Below are 13,041 nucleotides of genomic sequence, written 5' to 3'. Positions count from 1 at the left end.
AAAAAATACTACATACTACATTCTTTCAGAAGTTTGGGGTCACCCAGACAATTTCATGTTTTCCATGAAAGCTCACACTTTTATTGATGTGCTAACATAACTGCACAAGGGTTTTCTAATCATCAATTAGCCTTTCAACACAATTAGCTAACACAATGTAGCATTAGAACACAGGAGTGATGGTTGCTGGAAATGTTCCTGTGTACCTCTATGTAGATATTCCATTAAAAATCAGCCGTTTCCAGCTAGAATAGTCATTTACCACATTAACAATGTCTAGACTGGATTTCTGATTAATTTAATGTTATCTTGATTGAAAAAGCTGCTTTTTTTTCAAAATAAGGATATTTCTAAGTGATCCCAAACTTTTAAATGGTATTGTATGCATTTGATCTGCCAATTTTTTCCCTTTATTCTGAAAATATTGACAGAAAATAAAAAGATTTTTAAAAATTATGTTACATATGATTTGGGGGGATTTTTTCAGTTTTGCAAAATCACAACACTGTGGTTTAAATGTGCATCATATATTGACATAAAAGGCTTCATCATTGAGTCCTGAATGCATTTTGTAAATATATCAATTGTGCCATCTATAACGACATCCATCCATCCATTATTTATTCACTGCTTAATCCTCATCAGGGGCTGGAGTCTATCCCAGCTGATTTGGGGTGAAGGCAGGGGACACCCTGGACAGGTCACCAGTCTGTCACAGGACTCCATATAGAGACAAACAGACTCATGAAGTATCTGGTCTGGTGTGGGTTCTGGTGGTTATTGACCATAGAGTGAACTTTTAACTAACAGGTGGTTCTGGTGGTTGTTGACCATAGAGTGAACTTTTAACTAACAGATGGTAGTAAGTACTGAGAATGTGTTTTCAGGCTCCAGAAATCCTATGCTGTGTTGACTTTGGGGTCCACTGTTAACCTATAGCTGATTTGTGACCCTTAGGAATGCACAGAAGGGGACTCTTGTCTGAGGAGTTGTCACTCTTTAGTGGGGTTGTAAACCAGATGCTGTAATTCTATACGTTGCTAGAAGGTATAAAAACTGACCGTTGGTCTTTGTTCGAGGAGGATCATTGGGTGACATCCTTCCAGACAGCTCCTGTCTGTACGATACTGTTCTTTCTTTTAATAAAGTTCTTATTAAGAAAGTCAGTGTCAACGGGCGTTTCTTCTCCACCTGAACATCACGGACATCAGAGAAACAACGACACTCACATTCACACCTATGGACAATTTAGAATCATCAATAATCTCAGCATGTTTCTGGACTGTGGGAGGAAGCCGGAGTACTCGGAGAAAACTCACAGATGCACAGAGAGAACATGCAAACTCCATGCAGAAAGATCTCAGACCCAGACTGGGACTCAAACCAGGATGTTCTAGCTGCAAGGGGAAAGCGCTAACCACCAAGCCACCATTTCCACATCCTCACTGACTATTAGAAACACTTGATATCCAATGCATTCCAATCCAATAGGTTTTTTTTTTTTTTTTTAACTGCTTTTAAGAATCTTCTACACTTTCAGTTTAGAAAGATGATAATTCTTTGTTTATTTAATAGGTGATGTACTGGATTCAGATACATATAAATGTGTTGCTGATATTTTGTCCATCACATTCAAACACTCAGGAGGAACAAAATATGTGCAGAACTGCATTATACATGGATTACAATTACAATTTTAACTCGTCAAGCTCAAGCACTTGGATTGTGATGCAGCAGTGTCAAAAAGGTTTTTAAGGTACATATATTTATGCTATTCATTCATAAATCTGTGGACTAAGTTTCACAAACATCCTCTGAAAGCTTAAAAAAGTATCATTTGTGATCAAAGGGTTAAAAAAAAAATAAGGAAAAATATTCATCATCAGTGCTTAGGATTGAGGAAGTTAACCACACTAGAGACATAATGACGAGCAGGAAGCTTGGAGTCGTATAAAAATGGATTTATTTTCAAGGAAACCATTGAGTAACACTGAATACACCAGGAGTGATCATTCAATAGTCAATAAAACTCGTGACTCCTACATCATCAAAGATCCCCACATACAAGACGTCTTGGAAAACAAGATTTCAAAGCAAACATGTTGGCAATTTGCTGGTGCTACAATTTCTTTCCACCCCCTCCCCGCCCACATAACAAATTTCGGTGATACACACCTGTGTAGAAAAGTGACAAGATTTTACATCAACTTACAAAGGGCTGGATGTCAAAGTGCAAGATGCCTGACCCTCACCCCCCCTCTCCCCTCCCCTCCCCTCCCCCATCAAAGAGGACGATCAAAGTGTCGAGAAATGGACTCTCAAATACAAATCTTCAAAATTATTCTTCGGCCATTATGGCTTTGTATTCATTTGAGACCCTATTCTAGCTTACATTTCATAGCTTTAAAATATTATTTCAGAAACGTTTTCCTCCCAAAGATACTTTTTTTTTTTTAAACTGCACCTTATTACAGACAACTGCATGTAATGGAGTAAAGCATCACAGGAATAATGCAGGCATACAACAGAAAAGCAGCTGCTCATCAACAATTTCAAACAGAACACAATGACATATTGTTGGTTTATAAAAGCAACCGAATCCAAGAAGACATACTAAAATCTGAAGTGAAAATAATATGACTTAAAAACCTTGAAGAAAAAAAAACAATTATGTACATTATATTTACAAGTAAATAGAGTGAATATTATACAGGTTTGACTGGCCTTTCGAGGTCAGGCTGAAACCAACAAAGTCCTTATAATCCAACACTGTGTGACATTCAGGCTTGTCAATCCAAAACGGCTGTTAAAGACAAAATACCTTCCATGAGGCCGTCGTCAAGCTCGCGCTGAAAAGAACTGAGCGGAGAGTGAAAAACCTGCTCAGCGAGAGGGTCCGTTTGTTCCGAGTATGTATGAAAAACATCCAGGACTTTTTGACTCAAACATAGCTTTCAATTTTTTTGTGTGTGGGGTTTTAAAAATAAGAATTATGGCAATGTTGTGTATGCAAAGAGAAATCCACTGAATGTATCCTTTGACTTTTTTTTCCCCAATGTTGGTTCGATGTTAAACAGCGAGATGAAGACGAGCTTTTCAGTCTGGAGGAAGAAGGTCGTGCAAACGAAACCGCTCTCGGATGTGCGGCCTGACGTCTTCATTCTGTGAGAGGACACAAAGAAGATGCAATATTTTAAAAATGACAACAAGCCTTAATGATTTTAGGCCTCTGCGGTCTCAGTAGTACCACAAATCTGTCAGTAACAATGCTGAATTGTGAACAGTAGCTGCACTGGTTCTATTAGATACCGTGAATCTCATCGGTAAAACAGAATTTATTGCTTAATATTTCACTTTATTGAAATCCAGCGGCCTCTACTATTGCTTCCCATCTTCTAAAAATTAGTTATAAGATAAGATAAGATAAGATAAAGTTCTTTATTTCTCCCCACTCCAGGGGAAATTTACATTATGTTATGTTTTTACATGTAGGTCACCATGAAACCTTTTCATGAATGTGTGAGGGAGATTGTTTGGCAAAATCTGAATCGTGATGGTGGGAAACTGTATGACAACTTCAGCACACATTAACCTTTAATTTATCATCATGTGTAACAGGTTCTGACTCAGCAGCTCAACCTTCATGATGTTTTATTTTTACATCAGTTAAAGTATCTTACAGGGCCAGCGCATCTTCATATCCAGACTGTCTACAACAGGGGTGTCAAACATGCGGCCCGCGGGCCAAAACTGGCGCTCCAGAGGGTCCAATCTGGCCCGCAGGACGACTTTGTAAAGTGTACAAATTACAGAGAAGACATTAACTGCAGATTGTAAATTTGTAAAACTATAAATTTAAAATAATTTCTCGACCATGACAAGTTGTTCTGATCATAAAGTAAAATATTAGATTGCTCGTTGTTCTTTTGTCATTTTGTGTCTTATTTTTAAAATATTTTGTCTTGTTTTTGTTGCTTTTTATCTGACTTTTGCCATTCGTCTCATGTTTTTGTCATTTTGTTTCTGGTTTTTGTCATTTTGTGTTTCCTTTTTTGTCTCGCTTGTGTTTTATGTCTTATTTTTGTCATTTTGTGTTTTGCTTTATTCGTTTTGTGTATTGTTTTTGTCGCTTTGTGTTTTTTTGTCTTGCTTGTGTTGTAAGCCTACTTTTGTCATTTTTGGTCTCGTTTTTGTAATTTTTTTGTTTCGTTTTTGTCTTTGGCTATTTTTTTTGTCACTGTAACTTTTTTGTGTAATTTTTTGTCTCTTTTTTTCTTGCTTCATGTCATTTGTCTCATTTTTTGTCATTTTGCATCTCTTTTGTAATATTTTGTCTTGTTTTTGTTGTTTTTTTGGTCTTTTTTTGTTGTTTTGATCATAAAGTAAGATACTATATTGTTCAGTTCCAGATACCTGTGACTAAATGTTTTGTGCGTTTGTAGACACTCTGTGATCTGTAAGTTGTAATGTGTAAATGATGTGAACTGAGGAATAATACTGAAATTGAATTTATTTTTCTTAAATTTCACGCTGTTCATAATATTTTGTACAAAGATAATTCCTTAAATGTGAAAATTTTCAGAATGTACTTTTTTGCACTAAAACAAAGGGAATGGAGTTGTTGCTGCTTATAGGTTACTATGCTGTCACTTTTCTGGTCCAGCCCACTTGAGATCAAGTTGGGCTGAATATGGCCCCTGAACAAAAATAATTTTGACACCACTTGTCTAGAAGGAAGAGTAGGTAAAAAAAATATTTCCACCTGTCTAACTAGTCAGAGACTAAATGTAAAAAAGTGGAAGTACATACCAGCTCTACGAGTTTCTCGAGGAAAGGAACAAGCTTTAGAAGCTCGTTGTCATTTCTATCCACAAACCAGCTCTCAATAGGGATTCCATTGGAAAGCTGAAAGAGACAGAAATTTTGCTTTAGTATTGCAATGACACAGAAACATGATTAATAATACAAGTCTTTTCTTTATTTTCTGCTGCCAAAGTCTTACCTGATAAGCAAAGGCCTGGGGTGAGTTGTCGATTATTATCGTCTTGGAAAGATCCCGTCCAAGAATGTTTAGGTCTTTAATGTAATTTCCTTGAACGCACACACAGTGCTCACGAAAAAGTCTATGCCTGAAAAAATAACGCACAATGAAAGAAGCAGCTTTGACACACAGAATAGGATGGATGTCTGCTAGTAAAATGAGTTCTTCTTCTAATTTGGTCATTTGAAAGAATGAACAGGAAGGTAACGATGCATTCAACTTGAGTATTACACATAATGTATTTATGAAACTCTTGACTTAATAAAAAAGGTCAGAGAACCAAATCAGAAATCACTGCTGTGTGTAAACAAGTAACAAAAACTGCATGTCGATGCTTTTTATGAGACGCAAACTTGTTGGTCTTCAAAGCTGGCAACGGCACTGTGGAAACAACTATTAGAAAGCAACAGTGTCAATAAACAAAGATGCTTTTCCTGTTTATCTGTGAATTTATGAGGTAAGGAAACAGCAGCTCTGACAAGCCTCATATGTTTATCTTTAATTATCTCCCACAGCTGAGTGCAGAATAAAGCCAGCTTTCCTGGTTCAATCACAGGAGACAGATCATTTTCTCTGGCTTTATTGCAGGTGCATGTCCTGTTAAATCTAGACAGACTTCTTAATTTCCTCTTTGTCCCTGCAGCTAACTTGAGGCACACATTTCACAAAGCAGTCAGAGTGTGAATCACAATCATATCTTGTTAAAGCCGCTTTGGAGTCATACTTTTACTGACCTTACTAACTGCTTTTTCGGGTCCAGGATGTTGAGCAACTTGTCGGCGTAGACTTTCTTTGAAGCCGTAAAGAGAATAATCTGAAATTTGAATGGGACAGCAATAACTGAGTAATATTTAATCTGGGAGCAGGTCGGACTAAGTGAATGCTGGCTGGAATCTCTGGGTAATGAAAAAGACCTCTCACCTCATACATCTGAGACATGCGCTCAAGAAACTCTCGGAAAAAGGGCCTCAATCGAACATACACCTTTAGAATAACAAAACATTTTAGCACAACAACAAAAGTGAGGGCTTTCAATTGGTAAATGGCTTTTTAACATTTAGTACCTGGTATATTACATCTTGAAAGAGCACTGGGAATGTCAGAGCTGCATCTTCAAGCTCATTCAAACTACAATGAACCAGAGTTTCATCCTGGCAGCAGAAAAAAAGAGAAAAAAATACATCAGTATCACAAACTAAATCAAGTCAGTACACTTATAAACTGAAGGTATAAGAAACCTTTAACAGCTTACCAGATCCAGGACGAGAGAAAACTCTGGCGTGCTGCGTGTTTTCAAAGGTAACGCTGGTTTGCGTGTTAACTGCTCTTCTGACAGCGGAGGCACGTGCTTGATGAAGAAGTACCTTGAAGCGGAAAAACCAAAAAAGTTTAACAAAACTCACAATTGTTTATTTAAATGTAATGTTGGTCATCCAGGCTTCGGTGTAAATGTCAACCCTTCAATAAACCAAAAATATCTGATCTAATGTTTATGCTTCTGAGTGAATCAAGAGTAAAGAAATTATCCACAGAAGTGCAGCACTGGTGTAAACATGCCATCACAGTGATCCGACACAGGCTCAAAGTATGTTTTTGCTGCCATCTAGTGGATGATAATTTCAGATTACAGCCACCTCTGGTCTCCCACTGATATGCAATGTGACCTTGGATGTGATTTCAAGTCGATCGCCTTCCAAACAGTGTTTGTTGTCAAGAGTGCAGAGTTGAAACACATCCAAAATTCAGAGCAACAACACTTCTTCATGTACATCTTGTAATGTCTACTTCACTCAATGACATACATTTCCATACATAACTTGCTATGAATTTTTTAAGTAATTACAAAATATATGGATTCTGATCAACTCACGGGTCAAAAACTTCCCAGTCCTCATCGTACGAGGTTTCTGCAGGAGCTGAGGGTAACGTGTGGGGGTAGCTGCCATCTGGCATACAACCAGGAGCTGATGGAGACGCAAACATAGAAAACTACTTAAAACCTGATGCTGTTGAGAAATAAAGAGTTTCTATTGTTAAATTATAAAGCACGGGAGTTCACACAAGCTGTTCTTGCTTATCAAGGCTTGTATCAATAAAGTTGAGGCTGAGCCCGAGGCTTAGCGTGACAGCGGTCGCACCTGTTAATGGGGGCATGTCAGTCTCAGTGACGATCTCTCCTTCTTCGATGGTTGTATCGGAGGAAATCTGAAGCCTCTGCGGCAAGATCGGGGCGGCGTGACACGGGGTGATGCCCTCCGTGGACGTGAGAGTGCTGCTCGGCATTTCTTCCGCCTGCTCGATGTCCAGCTGTTTCATGATCTCCTCTGCCTCCATTGCCTGGCCAGGAGAGTCTGAGCCAGGAGTGGCTTTAAAGACAGGAATCCAAATGACAAGAAATGTCAGTACAGAGTGGTTGGTGGACGTTTGATCACATATCACAAAGGTTCATTTGGAAAACAGCTTTGAATTAAACCTACATTATCAATGTATCAGATGCTACACATCCAAGGACCTGAGTGTTTGTTTTCTTACCAGTTTTAGTTGCTGGTGAGAAAAAGTTGAAGACTGGGGAGAATATAGTTCCAAGCAAGGTGGTGCGTGGCGGGCTGCTCGCTGAGTCGACGGGCGCCTCCAGTTTACCGTTGGGCTTTATCGGTTTACTGTTGCAGGTCATTGTGTCTAAAAAAACATGACAAATCATTATTAATAACCTACAAACAAAAAACCTGAATGGTTTTCTGTATATCCATGTGATATATTTACACTACAGTCTGGGTTAATCGTACCTTTATTTGGACTTTTCCGGCAAACTCTGGAGACAGATTTGTTGGACAGACCTCGAGTCTGTGGCGATGAAGTAATTAGATCACTTTCAGAATTACAATCAATACGACTCCTCTTAGCGGGGATGTCTTGCTCCACCTGAGGAAAATATAAACAAAGGCACCGTAATGTTACAAGTTATTCAAATGATTTTAGGATTTCGGTGCAGTTTTATTCATCAACTCTGAAAATCTTAAAAATGTTATAATGGAGAAATGAACTGGCAACACTGTAAAGTACATAAAAACTTAATGGTTGTAAATTAGTATTATTTAAACTAAATGACAAACTTATGTAACTTTGAATTGCAGATGGTAAGCTAGCCAGAAATGGAGACAACATGGCGTGTGTTTAATCTCTCTGTTTAACATGCATGTGGTAGCATAATTTCAAAGGGTTGTGAAAAGGTAACACTGTTGGTCTGACTTTTGCATAAAGTGATCAAGGTTCCTATTAAGACATGACACTGTTCTGTAAAGTTAGCATGACATGATGCAGTAATGTGGTGTGTGTCCATGAAGGGCTTCAGACAAAGCAATGAGGAAAATGCTTTTAAAGGAGTGTGTTCAACCCGCACTCCTATTTGCTGTTAAACTCAAACAAATACATTACGTACTATTTACTACAGCTGTCAGAGGGAACATAGAGGAAGTTCATAGAGATTTAGGAAATGAAGACACCTTAAATTTACAGTCAGATTCCCATACAAACACTGAAACATGTTTTGTTTGATGCCATCATCCCTCTTTGTTCAACACTGGGTTAAAGAGATCCCTGCTCTTTGTGGTTTCTTTCAGTGGATGTGTTCAGGGACTAAATCAACGGCATTCTTTGCAAAAGGCTTCAGCAAGCTGACACACATCAAGTGGGTATCTTTCAAAGTAACACATATTTTAGTCCAAATTTTTTACCTCTGTGTTGCTCTCCTTCCCTCTGGGCATCCAGGATAACACAGATGTTCATGTGCACATCACACTGTCGCCAACACAGGCTTTCAGAATTGTGGATCTATCACTTAAGTGTCTAGAAACACTACTAGCCATTATGCGTGAGTCATTGTTTCACACTGTCAGCCCAAAGCGCAGCTGAGGGGCTTTTTTTCTTTTGTGTTTAGAGTGTGTGCTCCTCCAGCGTACCATCACAGCAGAGCAGAAAAAACTAAAATTACATAAGAGCAGTGGTGACTTCCAATCCGTGCCTACCTTGACAGCATTTCCACGGATGAATTTCTTTATTGTGGAGAACAGGCCTGTTTCATTCTTTTGCATTTTGCCTCGACCTCTCACCGGTGATGGCTCCACTTCACAGTGTTTCCGTTTGGCCTGGGATGGGTGAGCTCGATGGCCTAAGTTGGGCTGCTGAGGAGCTTTACGCACTCTCAGCCTCATCATGCCCCAACGTCACATAGAAAATCTGACAAGAGAAACAACAAAAGGAGAAAATTAGAATTAATCTAACAAATCTTTAAATGCAGTTTCTTATATCCAGTCTTGTTTGTCACATAAATGCATTTTCACTGCAATGGCCTGTCACCATGGAACTTGCAGACAACATTTTTTTGATTTTCATTGCTTGTTAAATAATACATTATTGTTAATTCATGATACGTTTTGCAAAAATCGTATATTCAGTTTAAGACATAGATCAAATTAATTAGGCTGCTAAATCAGAAACATGCTAATAAAAAGATCTTCATCCAACTAATTAATTTGCATTAACGTTGTTATTCCACCTTAATCCTTAAAAATGTTCAATCTTAAATATTCTCTCCTCTCTATTCTCTTGCAGTAGGTGGTCAAGAAATCGTTTAAATTGCAAACTGGGCAATTAGCAGGCACTTTAATTTCACAAGTTTCATACCATGCATTGCTCAACCAAGTCGTAACACACTGTGCTAGAGCTGAAGCTTCTTTTTTTGGATCGCCTGTTAACTTTAATTGTTCTCAATTTAAGCTCACTTTCTTTTGCAATAATTGATGGTACTCATTCCTATTTCCAAGGGCTTACACACAGATGCTTAATATGTTAGAAGCTCACAATTTACAGTTATATTAGTGACCAAAACCAAACAGATTATATACCATGCTCTCTGGTATACAAATTCTGTAATGGAGATACGGTTTCTAAATTATCTCAAACACACAGTAACAATAGTGTTTATGGAATGCTGCTTCATGTGGCAGACATAGAGTATATGTGAAAAGAGGACCAGTGTATGGTTCAGGCTGTACTCCTAAGCTCAAATATCTAAATATACAAATTCCCCAACTAGCATCGTTTTACAATGTCATCATATGATATGATCATCTATTTATGTTTAGAGTTTTTCAGTTCCCCTTTCTGTCTCTCTTCACAACAGATAACAATCAAAGATGGTCTGCTTCTTTATTGTCACACTGCACAACAAAACGCACAATTTGTGATTTTTTTTTAAAGTTGCTGTAATAATTCTGTATTTTTATGACTTCAGTCGTGAACCAGAGTAACAGAAGCTTGGAGGGTTAATAGTTTATGTCAACAGTTACTCTACTGGATCACAGTGACAGCTACACTTCTCCATCAGTCCAGTCAGATCTGTGCACAGAACAGTCTGTATCTGCAATTAAGTTAAGATAAATCATACATTTCCTTTAGCTATTACGGCCATTTAACAGGATCATGAAAAAGTTAAGACCGAAAGTAGTTTCCAAAACAAGATGCATGTCAGCAGACCGGTCAGCTGAGTGGGTGGTGAACGCGATAAACATGAGAGGTAATCGGAAATATGAAGCTCTCAGTCATTGTGCTCGCTTGTGTTCAACAGAAACGCTCTCAGTGTGTATGTTTGGTCAGTTGTTGCTAAATTGGATGTGACAGCAGGCAGCACCACTGACTGTCGTTATGTAACATCGGACAGGCTGTATTAACGCCAACGACGTCAGCTATCGCTAACGTTAGCCAGCTGCTGGTGTTTAGCAGCAACAGCCCGGTAAACACACAGCACTGGTTTGACGCTGACGTCCTGCATTTGTTCCCACAACACACAGCCTGTGTGGTCACAATCGACTCTTATCGGTTTTGTGGAGCTGCTGTTACTCACAGTTAATCTTACCATAAACCAGATGTTAGCGGTGGGTTGTGTGGCTAACGTTTACAGGCTACAGTTAGCTTCCAGGCTAACAAAACGCCAAAGGCAGCAGAAGCAATGCAGTGACATTATTCGCTTCACTTCCCAAAGCGCATCTTACATGTCTCCAGTAACACATCTGTGTTGAACATGAGAACACTCCGTTAATTCTTTGGCGAAATAAAGCAAATTCCAGCTAGCCGTGCTGTGGCTAACGCGTCATTTTGTTCCATAACTATGCACAGCCATTAGACTACGCCCCCTTCGCTGACTAACGTTAGCCGCTAGCTAGCAGCAGTCAGCCTTTCGCGGCGACAAACCTTTTTGTTTACATGTTGACGTGGTTCGTTACCTACCGATGATCTAGGAAGCTCTTCGAAACTTGCCGCAGCGTTGTCAGCTCTCGGCCGCGACCGTAGCGGCCACCGATAGAGGTCGGGCCGTGGTCGTTGCTGCCAGCTGTGTCCGTCGCTCGGTAGCTAGTCACAGATCAACCATGTCTGCGGACGCCATTTCCCGCCTCATCACAAACATAACGTTGGTGCTGCGCAGGAGAATGCGACACACACGTAGGAAACCAACGTGGCGGAGCGCGAAGGCAACAGGAAAATGGCTATAGTGTGTGCGCAGCTGGACTCGGGCTCTCTACCACACGTTATCCCTGCTGGTACTGTTGTGGGACTACAAGAAAGCTTTAGAGAATGGACAAACTGCTGCAGACATTAACCACAGCACTCAAAATAGTCTGACATGCAGCTTGCAGAAAAACCTGAAAATAACAATGCATCACAATAAGTCTATGCTGCATTTTCAGACTGTTTTGAATAATAGTTATGTTGCAAACAAGCAGAAATAGACACTGATTATGTATATAATAGCTTACTACCAATGTTCCCTCTAATTTTTCCTGAGTCTGAGCAAACACAAACTCCCTGAGCGTCCCTTGGACCACTGTGAGCAACATCAGACGTGTGCACTGTGGTCACACCAGCATCACATCCATTCAAGTTACATGGTTCATTAAAAGAATCAAATTACAGCATTTGCATTTCTGTTAAAACACTTTGTCAACAGGAGCCAGTTGAAGGCTGCAGTGATTTTAGTGACACTACAATGTATAAGAGTGAAGTTATTGAATATTTGTCTCTCTTTACTGTTGCAGTGGTTTTGCAAATTGCATACGGACCCTGTTCACTCCATAGACACCAATGTTATTCCTGTAGCTTGAAAGACAGCTACTTTTGATAAAACTGGGCTTGTAGCACATTGTCTGCCTTGCAACAATGGGAAAGAGGCACCGTTTATGTTTTGACAACCTATATCTAATGAGTTATTGATGCTGGAAGTCTGAATCTGTGAATATCTTTCCAACTTTACTGAACTTGGGGCCACTACCACCTAAGGAGTGATATATTTAATTTTGAAAAAAGCATTTAGCCATACTTAAAGCTTTAAGTGCTTTATTAACACGGAACTAAAAATTTTGTATTGTTTTATTATCACAGGTTCTGTCTGAAAAGAGGTGGCATCATTTTAAACAGTGAAATCAAACTAATAAAATGTAATGACCAACCAGTGAGTAATACTGGATTCTGCAAAAACATAAACAACTTTTTTTTGAAATCTAAATCTTATCTTAACACAGTTAATGTATTAACTTATTTTTGTGTGTATGCATGTATTTATTGATTTATTTAGTACTGTTAACATATCAGAGTTCTGAGTGAATTTTTCTTAAGATAGGCAAAGGCCATTTATTGATTACATATAGGCTGTTAAATGTTTATTAAAAACTAAAAAGCATTTAAAAAAACAACTTAGGCATTTATTGAGTCACTAAAATACTGTAGAGTACAGACCACATCAGCATGATTATAAGCATCCTCTGGTAAATTAACAACCAGATACTGATGTCTCTCACCATATGGACTTCAGGAGATGACTGGGGGATGATAAACTGTGACCTACTGGTTGGGTTCTCTCTGTTCTCATGTTTCTTACATGTTTGTCCCCTGACAGCCAGGTCCTAATGTTTTTTGAGCAACACACCATACTATGATGTTTTTACAAT

The 13,041-nt window shown here is 38.8% G+C and overlaps 1 protein-coding gene across 3 annotated transcripts; it reads right to left on the bottom strand.

Annotated features, from left to right (window-relative positions):
• Positions 1-1,946: 1,946 nt before the first annotated feature.
• Positions 1,947-11,624, bottom strand: ctdspl2a (CTD (carboxy-terminal domain, RNA polymerase II, polypeptide A) small phosphatase like 2a). Of its 3 annotated transcripts, none has more exons than XM_023284126.3 (13): positions 11,327-11,624; positions 9,067-9,277; positions 7,828-7,963; positions 7,574-7,720; positions 7,180-7,407; positions 6,912-7,005; positions 6,294-6,405; positions 6,106-6,192; positions 5,963-6,025; positions 5,776-5,855; positions 5,003-5,129; positions 4,810-4,905; positions 1,947-3,162 (listed from the first exon to the last, which is right to left on the bottom strand). In XM_023284126.3, the coding sequence occupies exons 2-13, from the start codon at positions 9,253-9,255 to the stop codon at positions 3,097-3,099; spliced, it is 1,425 nt and encodes a 474-aa protein (XP_023139894.1). In that variant the 5' UTR covers positions 9,256-9,277; positions 11,327-11,624; the 3' UTR covers positions 1,947-3,096. The 3 variants fall into 3 exon arrangements, with proteins under 3 accessions (XP_023139894.1, XP_054865384.1, XP_035810458.1); XM_055009409.1 differs by lacking the exon at positions 11,327-11,624 and adding an exon at positions 11,092-11,112; XM_035954565.2 differs by lacking the exon at positions 11,327-11,624 and adding an exon at positions 10,956-11,084.
• Positions 11,625-13,041: the final 1,417 nt, after the last annotated feature.

This window comes from Amphiprion ocellaris, chromosome 3 (genome assembly GCF_022539595.1).
Source record: "Amphiprion ocellaris isolate individual 3 ecotype Okinawa chromosome 3, ASM2253959v1, whole genome shotgun sequence".
Classification (NCBI taxonomy): Eukaryota; Metazoa; Chordata; class Actinopteri; family Pomacentridae; genus Amphiprion; species Amphiprion ocellaris.
The sequence above is the reverse complement of the archived record's forward strand: the minus strand, read 5'-3'. Positions and strand labels throughout refer to the sequence as shown.

What these genes read in the sequence shown, in the direction of transcription:
- ctdspl2a (XM_023284126.3), bottom strand. Translation starts at nt 9,255, where the DNA reads ATGATGAGGCTGAGAGTGCGTAAAGCTCCTCAGCAGCCCAACTTAGGC. An exon ending in TCCGTGGAAATGCTGTCAAG is followed by an intron (nt 7,964 to 9,066) that starts GTAGGCACGGAT and finishes TATTTTCCTCAG; the next exon opens with GTGGAGCAAGACATCCCCGC. An exon ending in TGACATGCCCCCATTAACAG is followed by an intron (nt 7,006 to 7,179) that starts GTGCGACCGCTG and finishes CGTCTCCATCAG; the next exon opens with CTCCTGGTTGTATGCCAGAT.